General features: G+C 43.8%; 1 protein-coding gene across 3 annotated transcripts; it reads right to left on the bottom strand.

Moving 5' to 3' along the window:
• Nucleotides 1–811: 811 nt before the first annotated feature.
• On the bottom strand, nt 812–24,829 carry SMAD4 (SMAD family member 4). 3 transcript variants are annotated; one of them, XM_086479511.1, is made up of 12 exons: nt 24,796–24,829; nt 15,069–15,434; nt 13,983–14,157; nt 13,546–13,575; nt 11,722–11,937; nt 9,828–9,947; nt 9,586–9,696; nt 7,708–7,758; nt 5,432–5,615; nt 4,318–4,486; nt 2,980–3,118; nt 812–2,178 (listed from the first exon to the last, which is right to left on the bottom strand). In XM_086479511.1, exons 2-12 carry the CDS (start codon nt 15,315–15,317, stop codon nt 1,967–1,969), a joined length of 1,656 nt encoding a protein of 551 aa, XP_086335637.1. In that variant the 5' UTR covers nt 15,318–15,434; nt 24,796–24,829; the 3' UTR covers nt 812–1,966. The 3 variants fall into 3 exon arrangements, with proteins under 3 accessions (XP_086335637.1, XP_086335638.1, XP_009949789.1); XM_086479512.1 differs by lacking the exon at nt 9,828–9,947; XM_009951487.2 differs by lacking the exon at nt 24,796–24,829 and having other exon boundaries at nt 15,069–15,498.
• Nucleotides 24,830–26,358: the final 1,529 nt, after the last annotated feature.

The raw sequence follows: 26,358 nt of genomic DNA, 5'->3' as shown, positions 1-26,358 counted from the left end.
CTCTGAGGACACAGTCAGAATCCTCTGCTGAAAGTGTTCCTCAAGAACGGGGAGACGTTTGTTTCTTGGACAAAGCAGGCCGTTAGGTTTTAAACGAAAGGCCTTGTGAGAAGCAAACACTTTTTCCAAACATTGAGTCGCCAGGTTAAGAGGGGAAAAAAGAAGTGATCTCATTAGAAGTGAGCCCGAAGAAGGCAACGCTGTTAACGAAAATACGGAGAAAACTCATCCCTTTCTGGCGGAGTCATCCCGTCTCCTGCGCTTCCACGCCTCGGGCGGACGCGGCGGCTGCTGACTTCTTCCCCAAGAACTTCAGCGTAGGGGGGGAAGCGAGACCTAAACACCGTGTGTCGCGATGCTCCGCAGACTCCCGAAACTATGTGAGAAACTTGGCAAAAAGCTTCCGCATCATCTCTTCCAAGACTTCCACTTACGTTAACAAGGGTGCTGCCAGGCCGGCTCGGCACAGCACGGCAGGCAGACCGAGCTGGCAGCGCTTGAAGGGCTGAAGTTGGAGTCTACGTAGTTCTAAGCTTGTCTGACTGAGCTCCAACTCCCTACACACAGGCTGAAAAAGTCAGGAATTCCTGCTCCCTCTTCATACCCCAGAAGAGATATCCCCAGGACACGCTTTTATGGAGGAGCGGTGAAAGTAAGACAACTGGGACGTGCCTCCTGACGGGTTTAAACCACCAAAGATTCCTACACCGCTATTGGCTGCTGCTCTTGCGAAGGAAAGGAATCCATCACTCAAGATCGATGGTTTCAAGGTGCGGAATTACATAATAGAAGCCAACTAAATTTATAAAAATCAGGGTTTTCATCATTTTATTTATACTATGATCTAGAGAGGAAGCATACATGTCGTATCTGTCGTACAGTCAATACAGTTGCGGGTTTTTTTCCTACTATAAATTCTCTATACAAAGTCATTGCCAATTGATACGGTCATTGATGGCAATAGGGCTTAAAATAACCGAGAGGTATAAAAACAAGTTTGCCATCTTGCCCTGAGTGGAAACGGTGAACGGATACAAAAACTGGATCCTAAATAGTGATGTAATATTCTACGTGATTCAATGGTATATGCCAGTAAAAAGAGTCATGCAGCTTTTTAAAAGACCTGCCAAGTTTTACTCGAGTAAAATCATCGAAGTCAGTAGTAGTTACGAAAATACGTTCCTGCCATCAGGTACTCATTAGGCAACTTCAGCGGCAACTTTGCAGACTGGGTATTTCATGTTCTACCTAATTTGAGTGCCAGCACTGAAAGTATCCATTTCCTTTAGTGTTTTAAAACTCATGTGTCTATATAAATAAAAATCTATGCTATCTTTTTTAAAAACTAGTGAAGGAAAAGCCGCATTTCTTTTCCTCGCTATTTTTAATCAATGCCAACGACGCACGTCTCATCCCTCACTTTTTGGCAGCTTCTACGTTTTAATCTGGAAAAATCATAACAAGAGAGTCAACAAAATAAAGAAGTCTTCTGTTAACGGTTGTTCCCTAAAAAGAACATCGCAAATCAGCTGGAATTTTAAAGTTGCTATAAGGTAAATGTTTATAACTATTAGAAGGAATTTTCAGATATAAATATATATATAATATATATTCTGCATACAAAAGGCTCCTGTGAGGCTTATCACCGAGATGCCGTAATAGAGAGAAGGGAAGTTTCAAGGGGAGCAAACCCAATACTGTAAAGTCTCTACGAGGCGTTTACCGTTCACTTTAAGCCCTGAGCCGTGTTTCATGACAATTAAGTTCTGAAAATAACCGAAATCCAAATTCTGCATGTTCAGTTTCTTTCTGCTAAGAGCAAGGCGGCAAACACATTTTTAAAACCTGGTTTTAGAAGATTAAGCAGAACAAAAGTAAAATATATCTTCAGGTTATAAACAGAATCGTATTTTACAATCCACCATCCTCACAATATAATGGCCCACAGCAGTGCAGCAGAGGGATCTCAGTCTAAAGGTTGTGGGTCTGCAATAGGCATGGTATGAAGTACTTCATCTAGGAGCTGGAGGGCACGGTGTAAGTGGATTTCAATCCAGCACGGTGTCTCTTTGATGCTCTGTCTCGGGTAATCAGGTCCCCAACCTTTTACAAAACTCATCCTGAGTATGCACAAGCGGCGAAGGTCATCTACACCAATTCCAGCAGCAGCTGACAAACCTAAACGGGAGAGGTTTCACGTAAGCGCTCACAGACAAGTTCTTTTATCATCTGTTTGTGCAGCCATTCCCGTTCCCTTGGCTCTTTCTTCACGTCCAGTCCCCTCTCGCCACAGCCAAGGCCAGTCCACATTTCTAGATCTCTGCTATAACGATGCAGCAATTAATTTGCGTTCCTTCCAGCTACGGGGTTTTTTCGCCACTCTAATCTCGCAAGGGTGCTGAAATACAGAACTCCTTCTAACAAAGCAGACATGATGAAACCCAATGTCTCCTGTGCTAACTAATTTAGGAAACACAGTCAAAAAATACTTAATTCTTGACGTTTGCCAAATGCTGCGTTTTCAGCAGAAGAACTCAGACTGACCACCTGCAGGGAGCTGGATGAACAAGTTACACTACTTCCAGCTAATGAAAGAAAAAGAGGAATACAGCTGGCAAACTTCGAATCACGAGTACGGCTACGGCAAAAGTTAAACACGGTCCCCAAAATGCCTTCAGCGATTTGTAGGGAAGCCGGAAAGAGCCACATTGCAATGCAAGGAAACATGATGGCACATAAAGAAGCCCAAGACATCTAAGTACTTACACTTTTAAAAGTAGTTAGGTACTAGGATCTAGAATTTAGTAACTAGAAGTATTCTAGCCCAGCATAACTTCAAAAAAAAAAAAAAAAAAAGAGAATGAGAAAACGCACCCTCACACTCTTTCCTTCCTCTTCTCAAAAATCTTAAGTTTCCTAAACTGAGTTGTCCAGTAATCCCTGTTGTTTGCTGAGAGAGAAAGCAGTTGATGTACTTACTAATGGCTGGGGCTATTCCACCTACTGATCCTGGGCCAGGGATGTTTCCTGCTACCGCTGCAGCTTGAGCAGCAGCAGCAGCTTGGGCGGTGGCAGCCTGCTGTTGCATCTGACGATGACATTGGCGTAAATCAAACACCTTTCAAAAAAAATAAAATAAAATAAATAAAATCTCAAACTATGCAGACTTCCCGAAATCAACGAAGGAAAGAATTCCTCAGGTCCCACCCCCAATAATCTGGACCCCTCTGTTCTCCCAAAGCAATTTCTACTACAGTCTCACCAGACACCTTTTGGGTAAAAGCAAACCTAGTTTAATTTCTAACAGAAATCATCCATTAAAGATCATTCTTGGAGACTCTTCTCACATGACGTTACCACCACCGGCAATGCCAGAACCTGGACGAGCTGAGCAGGCTCTAAAGCAGCATCCTGCGTGGAATCGACCGCAGGATAAAAGTCTGAAGGATGATCCAATCCCAACCTTTTAGCTAAATCCCAGGATTTCCAGTGAACAGGCATGTAAATAAAAATGGAAGCCATCACGTCCTGCTTAGCTTTGTCAGACTTCATTCTCTGCTGCTTTACTGAAATGTGTTAAGTCTGTTTAAAAGAAATACCAATAATTGATAGGCCTGAAGTTTCAGCCAGCTAGGTTTCAGGCTGGTGGCATTTTGTGTCTTTGTGACCAGGCTCGGCAGTGATACACATAGGAGCTCTGTTCTCACACAGAAAAGCTCGCACAGAGAGGCCGGTGGGGTTTCTTTCACCTTCATTTCACAACCTGCCTGCAAAACTAAGGATTAAAAAAAAAAAAAATCAAAACAAACCCCTGCAAACTTCAAGCAGTTTATCACTGATTTTTTACAAGCGTGGCATGTCCTAAGCAAATGGCAAAGGCACGTCCAAGGAAGAATCTCCTGAAAAAAATTTCTTTCCATGCAACTTTCTGTGACCTCATACTCACAACACTTTACACTTCTATGGCATTTACACAAACCTTCCCAACTTTTGTTTTGCAGAGAGAGTAAAGAAACAGATAACCCAAGCTAAAAATTTTAGGAACAGTTAATTTAAACCTGTAAGGTTAAAAATATAAAAAAACCTGCTATCAAGATTGTGATGAAATACAAAATTAGTTACTTCTGTGGTATCTAGATGATACTTTCAGTTCAGGCTCATTTCAAAAAGTCATCTTAAATCAGAAATATTTAGGTTTTTTAACAGGAGAATCAAAAGCAAAGTGACATTTCAGCGCCTCAGGGCTTCCCCAACATTTAAAAGAACGAAACATATGCTATTTCCCTGCCCGTTTTCACCCAGGAACATCAAACCAACCTTTATATATGCACTTGGGTAAATCTTGTGAACAGCATCCCCTGGTGCACGCCCTGCTTCTCTGTCCAGGTAGTAGCTCTGAACGAAGACCGCGTGGTCACTCAGGCATCTAACCCACACGTCGCCTTCTCCTTTGCACTCCAACTGCACCCCTTTACCTATGTGCAACCTTAAAAAGAAAAACAGTTCTGATGCACCTCTGTGTACATACTCTAAATCAGACCTTTACTGAACCATAAGGCACTTCCCAGCTCCAGAGTTGTCTGTGAGGCCATTACAGGGACACACGCTCATACAAGGACTTGAAACTGTAGTTGTTACCTCAGGTGTGGGTTAGCACAGAGTTACACAAAATCTGTAAAGTAAAACACCATCTGTAATGCCACGTAGAGATCTACGGGAACCACAGAATGCAGAAGCAATGATATTCAGGTAGCAACCACCGCACCTGCTGACAGCGCAGAGCTTGGGACACCAAACGCACTCAGTTCTGTTCAGAAACGTAAAATCCCACCAATATTCTGGCACAGAAAATGACCCAGGTACACCTACAAAGCCACATGTCATTCATGTTCGTTTCGATGACATTACAGCCATCTAGCATTCTGACTGCCATTTCTGAAGACGGGGAGTCGTTTTTATTCCTTTTTGTTTCAGGGAAGGTAAAAAAAAGCAGCAAGATCGCTTCGGTTCTCTACGCTTCTGCGTCAAAGCCCAGCACACGCGTGGCAGGAACGAATGAAAACCCAACGAGCTCGCTCTCGACCTTCCTTTGCTCCTCTGACAAATCTAGATATTGCAGCTCTTCTCGCGTCACTCCGCGGTGCGGAGAGCTAATACTAATAAAACAGGTCGCATACGTAATGGCACGAGTCGTTAATTTGATCCTCAAAGGCACAGGGCCTGAAAAGAATGAAAAGCCACGCGCTGCCGTGCAAAGCACTGAAGGTTCACATTTTGAATGCGTTACAGTAGCGGCCTACAAAGACATACTCTGCTGTAGCTAATTCAGTTAACAGAAATACACCACACTTATTCCAAAAGCGAGGCACACACCGAAGGCAAAACAAAATATTATCAAATACCACAGACAGCTGGAGCTTTTGCGGAATACCTTGCTCTCTCAATGGCTTCTGTTCTATGCACGTTGGAAAGCTGGCCCAGGCAGAAACGGTCTCCTCCAGAAGGATCCACGTATCCATCAACAGTAACAATCGGACAGCTTGAAGGGACCTTAAACGTTTCGCCCACTTGCACGTCCATTTCGAAATATGCGATGGAACACCAATATTCTGGAGCTGAAGAACATACACAATTAACTGACTGAAGGGCACAAAACCCTACAAACCCATGCCAGCCAACCGATCAAGCCTTCTGCAACCGCATTTGTCACCCAGAGCAGGAGTGCACATTCACCTAAGGTCGTTCAGGGAGACAAAGACGTGTCTGCCAGCACGGAAAAAACACCGCGTGCGGCAACGAACGCGGGCTTGTCGGTTTTATTTCAGCACACACCAACCCTACGTGTTTTTTTTTGTAGAGAAGTCATTTTAGAGTTTGTAATTCCAGTTAAGATATTGAAAGCTATTTGCATCCCTGCACCTTGTGCCTACAACTTGATTTCGTCCTCCTTAGCATAAAGTAGTAATATACATATATATGCTTATTCATGGCTAGGCTGATAGAAACTAACTCTCCAACAGATCTGGCTTAAGATACATGAGCAGCCACCTCCTAGGTGAAGTCATGTTTTCTCTGCCCTCCCTGCAAAACAAACCAGATTTGGAAAACAGGGCAACGGGGTAAAAACACCAAAGATCACATACTGATCTCGTCTGCACACAACCAAGTGAGGTAAGGGATAAAACGAGGAAGTATTAAGCAACGGAGCAGAACAAAACGGCATGTTTTAACAGCAAAGAGGTGCCTTTTAACTCACACTGTTTTAAAAAGAAAGGTTACAAAGGAAAGATGGTACTTGGAAGAAGCTACCACGGGAGGAAGGGAAACCCTGGCTCCCTATAGGGTGCTACTGAAACCCAAACCCTCAAGCAAAGCGAGGAAACCCGACAAAGCACAGACAGTGATTTTGTTTAAGTGTATCTGCTGCTGGTGTGCTACCCAGGAGCTCGTCAAGCCTGCTGCAGTTCATTGTGTGCACTGCTAAGCGTTAAGGAGTTTTTCTCTTCAGACACGCTAAAACCTGTAGTTGCCAGAAGCTTAAGCCACCGGGGATTTCAGGAGCTCAGCACTTTTGCTGACTAGAAGGGCCCATTTCCACAAAAGAGTAACACTTCAGCAGCTTGTTGGGGAGGGCAAAGAAAACCAGCCCTACGGGGTACTCAGAACAGGGGAAGCAGAAGCGCTAAGGTGACAGGACCTAAACACAGCAGTCTGATAAGCCACCAGGAAGAAAAGAGCTCCCCCAGTGCCCTTAGTGGTATCTGTTCACTACAAACTGCAGCACCCAACAGCACACCTACTTGTCTCAAGAAACCATCGTTCTGTTTTTATTAGAAAAGAATAAACCAAGGTGCCTGAATTCCTTTCAGGTTTTTTTATCTTCAAATAAATACTCAAATCTCTGGGGACTGACTAGGGTGAAGTCAACAGGGTGAAAAAGACATATTAAATAACACGAAATACAATTCAGCTACAGTTAAGCTCAGCCAGCGATTGTCAACAGTTTTATTTCTGGTGTGGATTTAGTCACTGGCCAATGAATAAACTAGTTAAACTTTTAGGCTATTCAACCACGCAGCTCTCCCTGTGCAGGCAACAGCTTTGCTGCTGCCAAAAACCAGAACAGCACCTCGCACCTGCAAGGGAGCTAGCACGGCGAGAAGACCTCTGGTTCCATGAACTGCTACCATCAATGAAGCCTCCTGGACAGAGGTGCAAAGGTCCAAGGAGGAACTTCAGCACCAAAATGCTAACAAGGGCAACACCCATCTTTCAGGGTCGATGACTTCTAGATCATTGTGGACTTTCAGATCATGGATCCAAGAGGGCTTCAGCACCACCTTAAACTCCACGGTGTTTCTAAGCAGGCAAAAAGTACAACTTCAAGCCCCCTGCAAAGTTTAGGATCGAGGACGTTCCGAGTTCAGACACCTCCAAGGCAGGCACCAGCTCAGTGTGGGTTTGAGGACTTGCAATTTTTGACTTTGGCATCTAATTTAAATGCAGCTCACAGCCTGTGTCACCATTCCAAAAGAGATGTCTGAATTCAGAAGAACACTTATCAGAAAATGGTTCCTCTCCTTCTTTCCTCTCCTTTTGCATATATAGCTCACAAATTTCAGAGTACTTGATAAAAATAAATCAGACTCAAACCATAAAGTTATTGGCTTCCACAACACTCAGCATTACATGCTAGATTTTACTCACCAGGATGATTTGATATAGGAGGCTGGAATGCAAGCTCATTGTGAACTGGCCCTTTAAAAGAAAACATGCAATTTGTTTTACACAAGGAAAAATAAGGTTTTCTTTCTGTTTTCCTACAAAAAAAAAAGACTTGTGAGGATGCCAGATGTTCGAAATTCCAGCAATTTCTGAATCAACTGGCCAAATCTGACAGAGGAGAAAAATGCCCAAAGAATTATACTCTTAGAGGTTTCCTAAAAATTCAGATGTTGAGCAGAGCAAAGAGCTCCATTAGTATCCCAGGAGGAAAGGCCGTATACTGCTCAAGCCAGACCCAGCTCCAGGAGAGAGCAGAAACCCGGTGTAGCACAGAGTTGGAACAGAAATAGGACTTAAGCTCCACAGCTGCCCCCAAGTTGGGCAAGGAGAGAATCACTGCACAGAGGCATGGGATACCAATCTGTCGGAAACCACGCTTCGTTAGCTTCATCAACCACGGAACCAGTTGCCCAGCACGCTGTGGACTTGGCTGTAAGAAATGCTACCTGAAGATGGAAAAAAGCCCTAGAGAATTCATTTTCTAAAGAAAAAAAATGCTGAACAGAGTCTTGGTATCAGTCAGTTTATTCTCTCCACTTTTACAAACTAACTAGGTCCCTTACAGGCAGCAGAGAAAAGAAGGGAAGACTTCATAGTATTCCAAGTAACAGCAGCTTTTGCAACAAGATGTCAAAACAGGCACAACGCCCATAGGTGTCAAAACATGCGACTTTCTGAAGTGAGAAGAGGCAGCAGCCAAGAAAAGCTCTCTGTGGTACCACTAGCCAATTACAAATATTAATTATGGAAAGATACATGCACTGAGAAACCTTCACAGAGGATCTACAGCAGCCCTAGTTTTTACATCCTGGTATTTTTGACAAGTAAGATGATAAATGAAGTGGGATCCTAATGGAACAAAATAGTGAAACTTAATAACTGTATCTAAACCACAATTTTCTTGATAGTGACAAGCTGAGAAGTCATCCTACCATTAGCTCACAGTATATTCTCCCCTCCACTAATGACGGCTGCTGCAAACAGGTGATCTGGTTAAGTACTATAGCAGGAAATACAGAACTGTTCCAGCTTTCTGCCACAAAATTGAGGAAAAACTGTAACTGAGTGGTTTGGGGTTTTTTTTGCACTGTACTCTCACAGTGCATATATTGTGCTAGGCACTTACACTACAAGTTTGATCACTTAAATTTTTTTTTTCCTTCCCGTCTCCTGTACCTCAAAAACAAGAGGTTGTGGTCCTATTTCATAGATGAGAAAGCTTTTCAAGTTTGTGTGCCAAATGTACTCATGAAATCAGGCTTTGGCGAGACTATTTTATTGACAACTACGTTACTGCATGAGCCTTCTTTTAAACTGGCTAGCGTACACGGACACACATCTTCCAAAGCTTCACACAGATCGTTACATCACTAAGACATGACTTCAAAATTTCTAGAAAATAAAAACAGCCGGGAACTTCCAAGTGTTGAAAGAAAAAAAATATCCAAAGAGCACACTCTGATTCAATTTCCTTTTCTGCAAAGGAAATACTTACTACAAGACTGCAAAGCTTTTATAACCAGAGGTTTAGAAAGGAAATGCTAGTTTTGTCAGGTCAAGTAAGACATCGACAGTACAGATGGTTATCACTATAGCTACCTGAATTTTGAATCTTTGCTGCTTTAACAGAGGAAAGCCCATCAAGCTCTTACTACTTAACTGTCAAAACAAACACAGTAATGGTAGTTCTATAATGAAAAATTAAAAAAAAAGGATTTGAGAGTACAGAATAATCACAAACAAGCCCCCACCATTCCACAAAACTGAAAAGAAAGCGATCTGAAAATCTGCTCTACTTACAGTAATGTCCAGGATGCATAGGTGGATGATGCTGAAGATGGCCATTCTGGTGGTGAGGTATGGTGGGTGTGTAGGCTGCCGTCCGACTTCCAGTCCAAGTTGTAGTACTATCTAGAAAAAGAAAGGAGTGGTTGGTTTTTAAGGGAGTTTTTCCGCACCTCACTTCTAATCCTCTATTTCTCCTGAACATTTGGAAACTGGTTTTAGAAAACTAAGAAGAGTGCACATATGTATATACTCACTGTGATGGTAAGTAGCTGGCTGAGCTGTAAACCCATTCTGCTGAGTTCCTGGCTGAGGCCCTGAAGCAATCTGTAAGAGTCCATCACTATGGCTACCTGTCAATATACTGGTAGGTTGACCTGGTAAAAGAACACACTACCTATTCATGAACGTTCCAAAATTTTAATTAAGCTCAGCACTACTGGGTAGGAAAAGACACCCAGATACGGGTACTGCAATACACAGTTCCTACAAGTTTGGTTTCAGCACTTTTTTTTCCACCCACCAGAGCGTCTTAGGAAACTTGAAGCAAGATGCTCCGCATCAGCTAATTTTTGACTCTGACACCCTTAATAATTCTCGGAGCAGAAGTATGCAGAGAACTCTGTTTATCAACAGCATCTGTGTTTTGTTCACATCTCGTTTTTCGGTTTGAAAGGAAAGATGTCACAGGTTTTACTGCACAACGGCGCTGGAGTACATTTGGTATGAATCCAAACAGGCCAACGGTAGGTCCAGCAAGTTGCTTATTTTCAGCAAAACTCCTGTTCCTAAGGAGGACACTCACTTAAACTTATGTTCCCCCGAAACATACTGAGCAGTACTTTATTTTTCAAAATAGTGCTTGGATAGAGCTGCATACATCACTGGACTCCTTCCTGTTGTGTTGTTTTGTTTTTTTTTTCTCCCAAATAAACACTTCAAGAATTGTCTACACTTTAAAGTAAAACTACAGATATTTCAAAACAGCTTAACAGAATTTGATTTTAAAAGGCTTCAGCTCAGCCATTAACACTAAACTGATCAGCACTTTCACAAGTACACTTGCACTCTCGAACTGGTGTGGCTAGCAGAATTTCACACATTGAAAATCTGAATTAAAACCTAAAACCGAGCTTTTTTTCCTGTCCACTTGGCTCCCACAATTACAGCACTGATGAGAAAAAGTTATTGACTATAAAGTGAGGTGCAAAGGCAATGCAATTAAACTGCCTATCCCTTTTTCTCTGCTGGAGACAAACACAGACATCGCTTCTCAGCTTGGCAAAACCAGCACTAGTTTTAGCAAAAAAAAAGTTGTCAGCTAAAACTACAGAACATTATCAAAACACCATGCCACCATCGTTCAAATGTGATAACGTGAAATGTTATATTCACACGTCCTTGATATCAAAGTGACAGAAAGTCCGTGAAACCCCTCCAAACTTCATGGTTTCGCTACACCGGGGCTGCAGGACACTGCATACGTAACTGCTGTACTGTCCTGCTGGAGTGAAGTGTGAGGTTTCACGGAGGTTTCTTCCGCTTGTACCAAATACACAGGGAAAGGTACGAAAAACTTCAACGCAGCACTCCAATGGACTCGTGAAAGTATGAATTAGGGCTGTCACTTTGGTAGTACAGGGGCCTTTATGAAAATAATCAAGTTAAAACGGGAAGACTCACTTTGTCAGCTGCGGAACACTAAAGAATTGTCTGAAAACCTCTCGATACTGCCACCTTACAGTATATCCGTTGGTTGTCCCACTTGCTGTTGCAATAAAATAATAAAATGCTTCCATTCCTACAGCAATTATTCCAATAATAGCCACCACGTTTTGTCAGTGTTCTAAAACACTTTATCACTGAACCTTTGCCGCAATCAAAACAGTCTTGTAACACTCCTGCAGGGTCAGTCTCAGCAAAAAAAACAAAGACTGGCTCTCCAGGAAAAGTTACTCAAATCATGCTCCAAGTCAAAACCTCAGGTTAACAGTTACGAGACAGCCTAGATCATACCGCCACGCGCTTTATCAGCGCAGCGTGGCAGCAGCACAGCTCCAATGCAAGATTTACTTTGGCAAAACCCAGCGATTATCTTTGAACTTTTGGGTTTTTGCAGTTTAGCATTTCACAGCATCTCGATGAGCTTACTTGTTGAAGCCACAGGAATGTTGGGAAAATTAGTGGTGCTGGTAGTGCTAGCCTCAGTAGGAGCTAACATGGCTGGGGTGCTATAAGGCTCTGTAGATGCCCTGTTACTTGGTGGGTGCTGGATGGTTTGGACTGAATGGCCTTCGGCAGAAGACAATGACGGCTGCCCCTCGTAGTCATGAACGTACTCGTCCTTCACCAACATGCTTGACGGAGCTGTGAAGGAGCAAACAGTTAAACACGCCACGCAAATTCTTTTCAGGATTTCGATACAACTTGCACTGCTCCTTTCAAGCAGTAACAATGGTATTAAAACGACTGGGGGGAGGATTTAACCTATATCAACACTGCTAAAGCACTCCTCTAAATTACAAATAAACACCTCAAGGCAGCAGCAGGAAATTTTGAAGCATAACTGGACGGAAAAGCAAACTGTTTATTTTGCTTACTGCTATCAAACAAGCAGTTTAGTCCCACAGTAGCAGACTCCCAACAGCATTTTGTTTTCTAGGCCATCACTGCGTGACTGGACATGGTTAATAAAACTCACTTCTTGTCCAGCACCTGACCACTTGTTAACGCAGCAGCTAACAAACCAAATCCTACCCTACAAGTAAGAACACGCATAAAGCTCGTACAAAAAAATGTAACGATGAACACAGCACATAAAAAACTTCATGCATCCCTCCAGTAATTTTACGCAACTCCCAACCAAATTGACCAGAAACATCAAAATCACATTCAAAGACAGTATTAACACTACTCTGTACCTAACAATGTAGTCCCTAATTCAGAATATTCCACATACAGCGTAAGGAAATTGCTCCCATTGGCACTACAGGAATTCATTTCTATATACCCTACTGAGCACGTTCAAGTCAAACTCTTGCGTTACATTAGCTCCCAGGCTTATTTCTAAAGCAGCCTTAAATATCTGAAAATCTGATAGTCATTTTCTGTTTCCTGCTGCAAAAACAGCAGCACGCCAAGGAAACACTTATTATGCATTTAACTGCTGGCTAGGAAGCTTTGATTCTGTGCTTTTCAGAGGACACAGGTAACAATGCAAACTAGCAGAGAGGTTAAAGCTTGTGAAGTTAATAGCTTGTTGGGTTGTTTGGGGTTTTTTAAAGTTATTTTTGCTTGAATACTTCTAATAATGTGCTAAAAAAAAAAAAAAAAAACAAACCAAAACACAACATTGGATTACTCAAATTTCCTTCTCTATGAATTTCTTTTGGAAGGGAAAAAAAAAAAATCCGTTTTGAAATAAAGCAGTTCCCAGCTGCACAATCTCAAATTCCTCCGAGTCCATCGGACATTTAATGTCCAACTTTTCTCAAGTTTCAGGGACACCAAGAATATTACAGGGCTTCACTCAATTGCATACTAATTACAGAACTTCTATTATTTTCTTGTTAAACTATTTATTAAATCATAAGCATCTATTATTCTCAAATCAATTAATTAGTATATCATACAGGTGCACACGTTCTTGGGTGTTTGGTTTGTGGGTTTTTTTTTTTTAAATTAGCAGCATTCAACAGTGAGGATTTTGGTTTTCTTTTTTGTTGGGGTTGTAAGCTGCAGGCAATGAAAACAGAACACAGCTACAAGCTGAGCTGAAGCCTCAATTTAAGGAATTTATCAGTACTTGCCTCTCATGTGCTGCTTAGCTGGTTTTCCAAAACCAGAGAGACAAATGCATTTCCATCTGCTCCCTAAACTCCCTCCCAAGGAGTTACAGTTACACAGCAATAAACTCTGGGAGAGCTTAACACAGTTTGTGCCCGCAGAAACGCAACAGTAAACAGAACTACTTACCAGAACTCTGTAGTGTCAGTCCTGAGAGATCTTTAGAAAAGAAGAAAAAGACAAGGGGGTGTGGAGGATTATATACACAGAGATTTTCAACGATGTTTGAACATTAAGTTTACAAACTAATGCTACAGATTCTACATATTCTACCCCCTCCGTCACAACTCTAAGTTATTCCTACGAACGACACACGGTAACGGCAAGAACTGTGTGCAAAGCCCACAGAAAGACTTGAAACAAAAGCCACAAACTGTTCTTTCAAATTAGGACTAAAGGTAAAAGAGTAATTCCACTAAGAAGATGGACAAGAGCATATGAGAATAATTTATAACCAGAGCATTAAAAGTTAAATGTTTCTAATTTAGGCCTGTATTTTCTGCACTCAAAAGGAAAACATTTTACATTATCCCCACTGTTGCATTTTAAATCAAAACTTTACTCACCGATGCCAGGCGATACTACACGCTCATAATGGTAAGGATTTACACAGACACTGTCACATTTTAAGTCAAAAGCATACTGACAATATTTAACATGCTTGAGTTCATTTTTATGAAGATCAGGCCACCTCCAAAGACGAGCGTAAATCACATGAGGGAATCCCTTGCGACCAGCCACCTAAAAAGTTAGACACAAAAGTTGATTGGGAAAGTAGCAAGACATTTCACTTTACTTAGCAAGGAGCAAAGCTGGAAAAGGACAAACACCACCACAACCTTTCTCCGTCATCAAAATATGAAAAAAAGGTGGTGTACAGTTTACCCAAGTTCTGTACTCAACAGAAATAAATTTCTATTAGGGTTTTGCTATGGTTAAGTCAACACTGTGATTCTTAAGAAAAAATACTGGATACAAAATGGCAGAAGCAGAATTTGTGCTTAATGTAGTATGTATGGTCACCTTCCCCACCATGGATGATGAAGGAGCTTTGCCCCAGAAGAAGAGGAACGAGGCACTACGCTACACTATAAGGAATTTACAAGTAGAGGAATGCCAATCCATTATACTGGAAAAAAAAAAAAAGTAAAAAAAAAATGCTTCTAGGGTAGACAGAAAGCTAGCCAGCAAACATGACATGTGTCCTGGAACAAGGAAATCGCCACCCAAGCTATACAGGTACTGAGTACTGACGATGTAAGGCTAACGTAAATCCTCAGTGCAGACTCCTTGGAGTACCTTAGCAAGGGATCATAGGTCTTTCTTCACACTGCTGACCAACACAGAGCTAACAGAAGCTTGTAGTGAAAATACCAGGAATAAACAGCCGAATTTGTTACGTGACCCTGCTTCTTACTGCCACACAGACACTCGTTCAGAAAGGCTGATCCAACGCCTTCTGCTCCTTCGGAAAAAAAAAATAATCAACTACTGCAGCAGTCCAGAGCTCCAGCCACAAAACATGCCTACAAACAGGGGCGAGGGGGGATGCAAGAGAAGAGCTACTCTTCCTCACACGCTAGGATCCTGCGTCACTCACTTTTGCTCCAGCTTCGCTACGAGGAAAACATCTGATTTTCACTTGTACTAACCTGAAGCCTCCCATCCAGCGTTCTCTGTATTGTAACACACTTGCTAGGATGAGCTCCATTTGTGGTTATAGCTGTAATCAAAGAATCCAATTCATCTTTTTTCTCCTTTAGCTTTTTAACTAAACTTTCAATTGCGCGTTTGGCAAAAGTTTCACTCTCTCCACCTTGTCGATGGCACATCAAGCTGTGAACAATGCTCAGACAAGCATCATTACTTGTTGGCGTGTTAGTAATAGACATATTGTCCATTTGTCACAGCTTTTTCTTTCAGATCAAATGTCAGTTTTGGGGGCTGTTATGATTTTCAAGCTGATGAACAAGAGATGATCCAAGTTAAGTGTTAGATGTACTGTCTCTTGGTAAAACCTAGGAGGAAAAAATATCTACATTAGAATTGTTTTTAACAAATTGCAGATCATGTTTCTAAGGAAGTCTGTGGCTTTTTGCTTCTTTTATTTTTCAAGCTAAGTGCAGGATATTAAAAGTACATGAAAAAAACTGCATTGCTTGTCCCATGATAGCTAAAACATGCTTAAGACACTGCTTGCACAGTTTTAAAGAGAAGATTTTTTTTTTCCCCTAGTAACAATATTTAAATAAAGATTAGAGTTTGTATACATGTACACATAGTATGTACACATAGAAAGGTAGGGATTATTAGATGAACAGGCTCTGAATCAGGAAAGGAGACCAGTGACAGTGAGTTCCTATGTTTTCTACTGGTAGGACAAAACCAAGTGAAAATACTGACTGGGAATCAAGGGGCACTGATTAAACAAAATTTGAATCGTGAAGAAGCACGAATGCACACTAGAATCTTTGTCTAACAATCCTGTTCCAATAATTCAACTATGTTCTGACCTCAGACTAACTCTAATTCTCTTGGCTAATCAGAAAGGCAAAAATTGCACCTGGCCATTAGCTTAATTCACTTTTCTGTAAACGAGTACTGCGTGTATCTGTGTATGTGAAAAGCCCAACTGGCGCATTTGTCTTTACTTGTTTGGATCCAGCTTCTTCCGGATCAGGACAAATCAACCAAAGTCACTAAAAAAGCACTTCCAAGTTGTCTCAAACAGAACTGCCTTAATTATGCTAATATAAGACAAGGAATAAGTCCCTCCTCACACATTTGGCCTTCAAACTCCATTTGTTAAGAACCTGCAGCAGTTTCTGGACATGAAGTCATTCCTCTCAAAGCCAGCAGACCTCATCCTTTCGAAGTTTCCTTTAATTCACAAACCAGAAGAAGAGCTGGCCTGATCTTCTCAATTCTGCATGAGATAATTACTACACTTTATCTTGCTTTATCCAGAAACAGAGGACAGCAGGTTCTGTGGACTCACAGAAAAGGAATCTAACCTTGTCAAAAAGCTACTCTGGGTCTTCGAGCAGCTCTGGCTTCCACTAACGCCTTCTACCAACTAGGTGGCCTGACCTTCTTCAGACACTGGCAGCAAATAAAACATAAGTGATTTTACTACCTTTACATTTTCTGAGTGAGCTTAAAACACCAGGCTTTCCGAAACGAACATGTTGTTCTCAGCAAGGTACATAAAATGTATTTAATTTCAATAGTTAAGGGGAAAAAAGTTTGTTCCCATTATCTGAGGAACACATCCAGTCAAAGACCTGATACTCCACTGGAATTTTCCATGTTATTAGAGGTACGGCCGTAGCAGCTATTTATTGGAAACAAATGCGTTGCACAAAAATAAGAGGGGGATGTTAATTTAGCAAGTTAACGCATCACACAAACCAGAGTGTGAATGCATGGCTTCCCTTTTTGTAAAAGGAATATTGTAACACAAATCCAGTGCAATTAGAGAAGGAAACAAAGCTTTCCCTATTTAATATTTTCTCCCATTTCAATTTGCTTTGGTATACTTTGAAAAAAACCACACATCGCAAATCCTTCCCTCCCCCCATCTCTGTTTTCAATAGTTTTCTTCTTTTGTAAGGATGCTTCTGGACCTAATTTCTCGCAAAGGAAAACAATTACCTAAAAGTTTAAGTAAGATCATTTTACCCAGCTATTAAAGTTTCTCCCTCAATGCTAGGGGGGTTTTGTGCTTCAACTCAGTAAGCCTCTTTAAAAAGTCAAGCTTAACCTGCCAGTCATTCCCCATGGCAACCCGCACTCGCATAAATCCGTAAAAGCTTGCCAGCTAAAACAGAATAGAACATCATTTTCCTTAAATATAAAACAGCATCCCAGATAGATACGCATAAGTAATCACAAATAAGTGACTTGATAAAGCTATTAGCCAAAAGAGCTTTAAATAAAGAGATGCTTAAAATTAGACATGCAGCTCTATCTTCTACATCCCTAAAACCATGAATGAGAATTTCACTTGCTTTCCAAAGACTAAGATCAAGCAAATAAATCCTTATTTAAGTGGAATGATCTTCAGAAATGTTGAGTCACCCCTCAGCTGCCGCTGCACTCAATAGGAGCTTCTGACTGTTCAGCACTTTTGAAAGCCAGGCCACTCATTTAGGATTTTGAATACTGTTACACACTGCTGGCGCGTAATTGCAGGGTAATTCAGAAGCCTCCCTTCAGAAGTCCCTTCTACAGAAATCCTGCGTTTCATCTTGCAATTCGGATCCCCAGAAAAATGGGGTGAGGGCAGCGGCTCCTCAGTCCGGCACAGATTGATAAACGCTGTGATGTATTTCTTCTGAAGCACCAGCAGCATCAGTGTATTTCGCAGATGAGCCAAGTTTTTACATTCCACAAATTTAGTTTCCCACGAAATAGCTCTACAAGCCTATCTTTGCCCAAGTCACACATTTAAGAGGTGCCTTAACACCTTCTTACTATATTACTTTCCTGTGTGCAAATAAAAGCAAAATGCAATCTTAATGCGTGGTATTTTTAGAAGACAGCCTTTGAAGATAAGGTTCCAGCATGCCCTCAGACACGGCGTGCTAGATGTTCTGCAAAACAACAGTACGCTTGTGCGATTTAACGTTTACTGGATGCAAGCAGGAAACTTCAAATTGGTTCCTTAGCACATCCGCCGCCCGAGTAGGTGACCCCACGCTACAGCTTTACAGCGGAATAGGTAGGGCCAAATATAGTGAGCGAAGACCTTCTTATTTCCCCTCCACCCAGGAATTTCACGGGACCAGCAATGGGCCAGAGTGGGTTTTGGGAGGAAAGAAGCAGGCAGAAGAGAGAGGGAATACAAGAAAAGGGACAGCAGGAGACAGCGTTTGGAGCAAAGCTCTCTGCTTCACCTACCAAGGAACAAAAAAGTATTTCTCTCCCTTTTGCTACCATGTGAGGCGAGCAGAACACAGAAGAAAAAATATAACAAGCTAATGTAAAATGCTAACAAGCTACAAAGACATATCAAAGTATCTTATTATGTTATCGGGAGTGATTTATTTCAATAACTAAGCACTAACAGGTATGTTACAGAACAAGCAAGCAACAACTAGTGTTCTAGGACAGTCTAAGTACCAGAACAAGAATAGGATCCTCTGAAGAGGAGATAAATCTGAAAGACAAAAGCATTGCCAGGTGATTAAAAAGACCTTTGATGATCCGTAGCAAACCCACTACTACCTCAGAGAACTGAGAGGCAGGAGGCAGCCACTAACTCAAACTCTTCCTTCAAGACCGCTGCAGACTTGAACAAATACCATCATTCCTACGTACATCCTGCTTCCCCATGGCTGAAGGGTGATGGATCTTTTCAGCCTGCGCAACAAAATTCAGAACATGAAGCAGCTGTCTAAAACTAAAAATGCAACACTGGTGCCACATGCCTCGTTTTCACGTCTGTGGATAATTCTGCCAGAAATGGTTACCTGAACAATATAAATGGAGTCCAAAAACACTGGCCTCTGTAGTCGTACGCTGCCTCATGTAACTACAATCAAATGTATTATTGACTTGCCTACGCGGAAGTAACATCATGAGCTCTCACACCAGTGCCCTCACTGCACTTACATTTATCTTACGGGCAGGAAAGCAAAATAAGCACCGTACGGACTCCCAACTATTCGGCTGTTCTCAGATCAACTGCTACCTTCTCTCTCTCAAACCAGCCATCACTTTACTAGAAAACAGAGACCAGGCTTCATGTCCAGCATCTTCTGCAAAAGCCAGCTCACAGCTCCAGAAGAACGTTCCCATTTGTGGAAGTGAGGTGCTCCTGATCAACTAGAAAAAAAACGAGCGAGGTACAAAAAGCATACGAGATCTCACCCACAGGGATAATCAATGCACTTATGGAAGAGAAAATTAATATTCCAGGATCTCTTCAGCTGCACCAGCACGGTAACATTATAAGCTAGCACAGCTTAAGAGCAAGTGCTTTTACAAGCCAAAAACCAAGGGTAACAAAAACAGCGTGAGCCACGACTTCCAAACATCTGCAGCAACTCTTCAGGCAGCATGCTAGGCATTCAGGAGATACGATCATTTGGAAGGCCTCACGCAAGGCCGGGGAGTCGCTGAGGTGTATTTCGGTTTGAAATTCTTCATCAAAAAAGCATGCAGACGCATACAGATGTAGGCGGACACGCACGCAGAGCCTGAAGAAGGTAAAAGGGTTTTAGAAGGAGGAAAAAAAAGTCCTTCTGCCTTTCTCGGTTAGAAAAACACACATGGACTTGGTTTCCTTTTACAGAGGTCTATCTACAGTCGTAGAGAAGCTCGACTGAGACGTAAGGGCAGGGGCTGCTAAAAAAAAATACAGACTTCACCTAACCCCCCCATCAAAGTGCCCTACCCCTTCAGCCAAGCAAATTTTGAAACTTATCTGAAGAATCCCTTCCTCCAAACAATTCCCCTTTCCTATTTGCTGTGAAGTTACAAACCCAGATTTCTTAAACAGAACTCGCATTCTTTGCTACATATGAAGAACCACCTCAAATGAGTAATTTTTATGCTCGCAGGTCACTTATCTTCCCCCACTCCTCCCACAAAAGCCACACTTTGCAATTTGGGGAGAAGGATCAACCCCAAACAAGAAAATGAAATAATCCTCTTACGTGGACAAACCAGGCGGTTATGGATGGAGCTGGAAGTCAGGGACGTAACCCAAAGGAATATGATCCAGGCAATCAGCAATCCCACAGCTTGGGCAAGACGGTTAATCCAGGCCCGACGCTGACACGATACACGACCCTGTTCATGTACAGTAGGGTTTAAGCCAATCGCAGCTGCAGAGGGATCGAATTCACCAAGAAACTCAGTCTAAAAATGTGACAGTCCAAATGTCACCGGATAATTACTTTTAAGATATGGGCAAAAGGCCCAAACCCCCATCATGTCACTTACTTAACATATATTTTATTCCTTAAGTTCCTACAGTAAACTTGATACTTTCCAAACAAGAGACTCCTGGAGACTTCACTGTGTGCAGGAGAAATCAAACGAGAAGTAGCGAGATGAGCAACATCCAAGTTCCACTTTGTTTTAAAAAGGAAGATAAGAATTGTGAAGTGATGTATCTAAAGGAGGGGAAAAAAAAAAAGTTAAAAAAATACAGTACACCTCGGCACAGCTGGAAAAATAGTTCCTGCAGGTGTCAGGGCAGCACCCTTTGAAAAGCCTTCGATGGAGAAAGGGAAGCAGATCAGCTCAGGAAAGAGGTTCCAGATACAGACACGGTGCCGACGGTCCAGAGATGCTGGATGCCAAATGGGCGAGGCACGGGGAACACGCAGCATACACCGACACATCGGAAGCAAATGAAGAATGCAGGATGGATCTGCAACCTCAGACACAAGAAGCCTGAAACAAACAGTTGGGATGGAAACCCAACCAGCCTGTGAAGTTCAAATCAAAAGGAAAAAAAAGATTCTACACGTGCTAAGGATCAGATGACACATTTGGGGCTCGGGAAGCCTTTATACAGCAAGGCTGAGATAGACCTGCCATTTTCTGGCACAAACCCACCGGGTTAACAGTCCTGTGTCACCTTAGAGCATTTCACATAATCATCACTGGATGACTGTTACAGGTCCCTTCAAACTATTCTGTTCTAAATAATACAAAAACGGATTTTTAGCAGCAGTTCTGCAAAAATGCTCTGTGATGCATGTAAATATATACCCCCCGAGGGCTCTTAGTGCTGGTATATCCATGTAAGGGCTGGTGTTACAAACATGTACAAGGATGCTACAGACGGTAACGTAAGGCAAGTAAGTGCATCTAACTGCTTCCACCAGGCACAAGACAGCATTTCTGTCTACACTATCAGTCAGAGGAGAACTTGGCCATTATCCATCACAGAAGGGTTTAAGCAAGTCAGCAAATTTGCAGGCAGAATATCTTTTGTGATGAGCCATGACTTAAGTGAGTATTACTACTATGGTCTTCAAGGTAAAAAAAAAAAAAAAAAGCTCATTAGATCTGAGCTTCCAAGTAAAAAAAAAAAAGCAACAACAAACAAAATAAAAACAGGTATATTGCAGTAGCGAAGAGAAAACAAGATTTGTTTGCTTGAAGCTGCCACTGATGCTCTGGGAGCACGATTTACCAGTAACGGCCAACCCAGTCACAGATTTCCAGCATTTTGACACCAGGCAGTAATGAGACACTAACGAACTGGCTAATTAGAAGAGCGTACAAATTGACATCTTGCTAGAACATTTCCCACGAATAAAGGACAAGAAAGACTCTTGCATAAGCTGTTGCCTCCAAAATTAGACAAACACGAAGATGTCAGAAAAGCAGCACATACACTTGATAGCTTTTAACCACCAGAACATTACTGGAGTTTTGCTGTTTAATAATGCAGCGGTAGAAGTTTTATGATAAACACGATAAAGAAAAATCCATAAACCAATAAAACAAAAAGGCAGCTCGTGATTTGATGAAGATATGAACAAGTGATTAAACTGCAGATACTTTCCAGCACATTAGACTATTATCTAATTGCCCAAAGGGTGAACAGGAACAAAATGTTTGCAGACATCAGAACAATTAGCAGCAAAGAGCAAGAGAAAGAGTACTAAGAAGGTACTACGCTCGCACTGTTCTGTACAGTAAGAGCTAGCATTCCCCAGAATACTATTTTTGTGCGTGTATCTGAATCATCAGTATCAATTCTGCTCATCTCACTGTCAGCAGCTAGAAAAATTTAAGACACATGACAGCAGAGAAGGAACCAGAGAAGAGTTTTAAGACAACTCTGAGTGGCAACTGTTTCATCTGAACATAAATCCGCAGTTAAAAAGTATGAGCAGCCATTTCTTTGTGGCAGAAACTGATCTGATGTAGCTGCCCAGCTGCAGCTCTCGGCATCTTTCCTTCTCTCAGCTCCCACCTGTGCGCTCCAACTGCTTTTGAGAGCACTTTTACAAATGCAACAGACTCGCCCTGTAAAGGGAGCAAACACTGCTGCTGCAGAAGGTCCCAGGTTTTTTAAGCTTATTCGAGAAACTAACACAACAGTAAAAAAACCACATCCAAATCCTTGTCTTTGAAGGCGTGGGGGGCAGGACACAACGAAAAAGGCAGCGCTACTGTGCTGATGTGACCTCACACGCACGCGTTTTAAATCCTAAAAGTTGCAGGTTTTAGTTCCCTCTCCTTCTTATTTTTGAGAAAGCACACAGCTGAAAAACAACTCCTCTTTTCAATACAGGCTTCTGTACGGTCAGAGAAGGAAGACGACTGCACGTTACACCCTGAGAGCAGGAAGGGCAGTGAACTCCTCTACAACTGGATCTACTTCCATGACACCGGCACCTCGCGCTACCTCACCACCGAGAGGGCACCCTTGGTGTCCCACCGAGCAAGAGGCCACCCCCTCCTCATCCCAGGAGGGCGAGGAAAACCAAGGAACGGCAGGAGAGACCACACGCAGAAAGCAGAAGGTGGTGGAAGTCAGGGAATGACAGGGTGAACCTGAACCAAACTCTTCCTCAGAGTATCCTGCAAGACCCACCTTCTTGCAGAAGGCTTCCTTCACCAAGGACAAACAGTAATTTGTCAAAACCTCACAAACAGAGGAAACAATTGTGGCTAGAGCAAGCAATAAAAGGAAGAGTCAAACCTTGCTCAGACAGAAGCAGGGTGATTTTTCACTTGCACATAATGTTTCGATACCCTAGCAATAGGTGTATTAGATAACATCTGTTCTTTATTGTAATCTGCACGGGGATAATGTTCTCTGCATTTGTTTGAGCTTTTAAAAAAAAAAAAAAAATCACCTCTGGGCAAAGCAAGCATGGAAAATTCCAGCCCCAACCAAAAGCAGAGTTTTTCACAAGGTTAACAACATAGGAAAACAGAGTCCTAAAATTCCAGCAGGACCTTAACAACAGCACGGCAAAGGCTGCTCCTCACCAGGATCCACCGATCTGCTCTCAGCACCTTTGTTCTCCACTAAATCTGTTGATACCTCTCAAAACTCGCATCCCTATTGTGTTAGCGGCGCTTGAATTCATTATGTAAAGAGCCATCTACTTAAAAAAGGAATTCTAATCAGTTTGAGACACTTGCACTGCTTCTCTTTAGGCTTCAGCTCTTTGAAATAAAGTTTCTGTATCAATATTAAACACGCATGCTTATGCAACAAGCAAATCAAAAGAGGTTCATGAATGCGAAGTGAGAAGAAATTCCTTCCCGTAGCAATCCGGCCAAGATAAGAGGAGGGCCAGAAGGACAAGTTGCCTACTTATCATGACGCTGGAATATGAAAACAGGTTTAGTTTTATAGGGCAGCACAGCTATTTTAACAACCTTGCACGGAACTACCTGCATTACTGAACAAAGTTAACAGCAGTACAAGAGCCTTACAGTTTGAAAGACGCTGGCTAGCCCAGAGCCTGAAATCACTCTTGCCTGTTGACAGTGGCACACCGTTCTTAACCAAGATCATTTGAGAAGCGGTGGCAAAAGACACCATGACCCTACTCTGAAGGTCTGTGTTTTGACAACAATTGGTTTGCAGTAGTACAATTTAGGCTCGAAGTAATAACACACCTAACCCACAACCAGATTACCCCATAAATTAACCAGCCTTCCGTGGTAAAACCTAGAAGACTCCACTACGCAGCAAGTCACAAAGCTCCCCAAACACCCACACACAGCCCCTCAAGAAACACGGATGGGAAGGAAAAACGGTAAAGGAGGAAATACTCTTTAATCAACACACCCTGTGCTGAGCAGCCCCGCGCTGTCTGAAAAATCAGCGAAAAACCCCGTTCTCTGTTATTGCAAATAAGATGGCAGATTTCAAACAACTAAACGCGAAGCGGCTCACATAAAACCACCCCGGGCATTTTCCAGCGTGCGGGACAGAGTACGGAGAGAGCGGTCTGCACGAACGGCAGCGGAGGAAAAGTTTAACCGGGGACAGATCGGCTGGAAAGCCTTTAGAGAGGGCACTCAGATGCAAAAAAAAATAAAAGTTTGGGCGCGGGGAGGGGGGGGTTAGAGAAAGGATCATCTATTTTTCTCGCCCAGGGAAAGCGGTGGAGGTGGGGAAGGAGCCGGGGAGGGGAACCCAGGGCAGCAGGACCGAAAAGAAGCCCCCGGGCGGCCGGTGAGGGGCGGCGGGGTGGGTCCGCTGCCCCGGAGAGGCAGCCGGCACGCCCCCGGGGCTGGGGGGGGGGGTGGGGGGGGTGGCTAAGGCGGGGGTCCCGGCGGCGGCCTCGGGCCCGAGGCGGCGGGGGTGGCGGGCGAGCGGGAGGAGGGGTCGCGCTGCGGGTGGCCTCGGCGGGCGGGCGGGCGGGAGCCGAGAGCGGATGTTACCTGGGCCGCGGGCGGCGGCGGAGTGACCGCTCTCCGGCTGCGGCCTGCGGCTGTGGTGAGGGGCGGCGGCGATGGCGGGGCCGGGGGGATGAGCCTTCCCTCGCCTCAGCCAGCCCCGGTGCGGCGGAGCGGGCCAGGCCTCCGCCTCCCCCCGCCCTCCCCTCCCCGGGCTGCGGCCGGGCCGGGCCGGCGGGGCGGCGTTTACAGGCCCGCGGCGCGGGGGAGGGGGGAACCCGACCGCCCTGTATCGGCCTCCGCCGCCTTGTTGTTGTTGTTGTTGTTGTTGCCGCGGCTCCGGCCGCTCGCACTCCGCGGCCGCCACCGACACGTCCAGCCGCCACCGCGCATGCGCGACATCCGGGTAACACCTCCCCCCCCCCCCCCCCCGCCGCCGCCGCCGCCGCCACAGCCGAGCGCCTCCGCGCCGCCGCCACCCGTCGCCACTGCGCCTGCGCGCTCGCCGCGCCGCCGGTAGCCGCGGAGTGGAGCGGGCGGGCGCGTTCGGGGTTTATTTTTGTGGTTGGCGTCCGGCGGCGGCGGCGCGGCGGGCGGGTGGGGGCAGGCAGCGGTCCTGGGACCGCAAGCACGGTCCCAAAAAAGCCCAGCCCTAACAAATGTACAGGTCGGCAAACGCAACCCCTGTAAGTGCAAAAACCCGAAAATGCAACCCCCGGAAATGCAAAGCCCCGTAACTGCAAGCCCCATCAGTCTAAAACCCCACAACTGCAAACCCCAAAAGTGGAAAATCCTGCAAATGCCACCCCAACAAATGCACAGGGCTACGAATGCAACCCCCATAAATGCATAGCCCTGAAGCCAACCCCAACAGATGCACGGTCCCACAGCTGCAACCCCTGCAAGTGCAAAATCCCACAAATGCAACCCCCAGAAATCGAAAAGCCTGCAAATGCCACCCCAACAAATGCACAGGGCCACAAATGCAACTCCTGCAAGTGCAAAATCCCACAACTGCAACCCCTACAAATGCAAAATCCCACAAATGCAACCCCCAGAAATCGAAAATCCTGCAAATGCCACCCCAACAAATGCACAGGGCCACAAATGCAACCCCTGCAAGTGCAAAATCCCACAAATGCAACCCCCAGAAGCCGAAAACCCTGCAAATGCCACCCCAACAAATGCACAGGGCCACGAATGCAACCCCCATAAATGTATGGTCCTGGAAATACAACCCCCATTAAGTGCAAAGCCCTGCAAATACAACCCCAAAAAAGAGCAAAATTCCCCAAACGCCACCCCCAGAAGCCGAAATCCCTGCAAATGCCATGCCAACAAATGCACAGCCCCGCAAATACCACTTCCAAAAGTACAAAGCTCCCCAAATCCAACTCCAACAAATGCACCGAGCTGCCAAGTGTTCCCATTCCTCATCACCTCGTCCAGCAAAAGCAAATTCTGCGAAGGAATTCAGCTGAAAAGGAAAAGATTATTTTTTTTTTAACTAGAAGGTTACATTTTTCTACCTTTGTGGTGTTGGGCCGCCCTTAGAATACAAAACAGAAAGGAAAAGGTGCACGAAATAACATACCCACTGCAAAACGC

The sequence above is a fragment of the Leptosomus discolor genome, chromosome Z, assembly GCF_034619465.1.
Source record: "Leptosomus discolor isolate bLepDis1 chromosome Z, bLepDis1.hap2, whole genome shotgun sequence".
NCBI classification, from domain to species: domain Eukaryota; kingdom Metazoa; phylum Chordata; class Aves; order Leptosomiformes; family Leptosomidae; genus Leptosomus; species Leptosomus discolor.
Note: the sequence above shows the minus strand (reverse complement) of the source record. Positions and strands in the feature narration are given on the sequence as shown.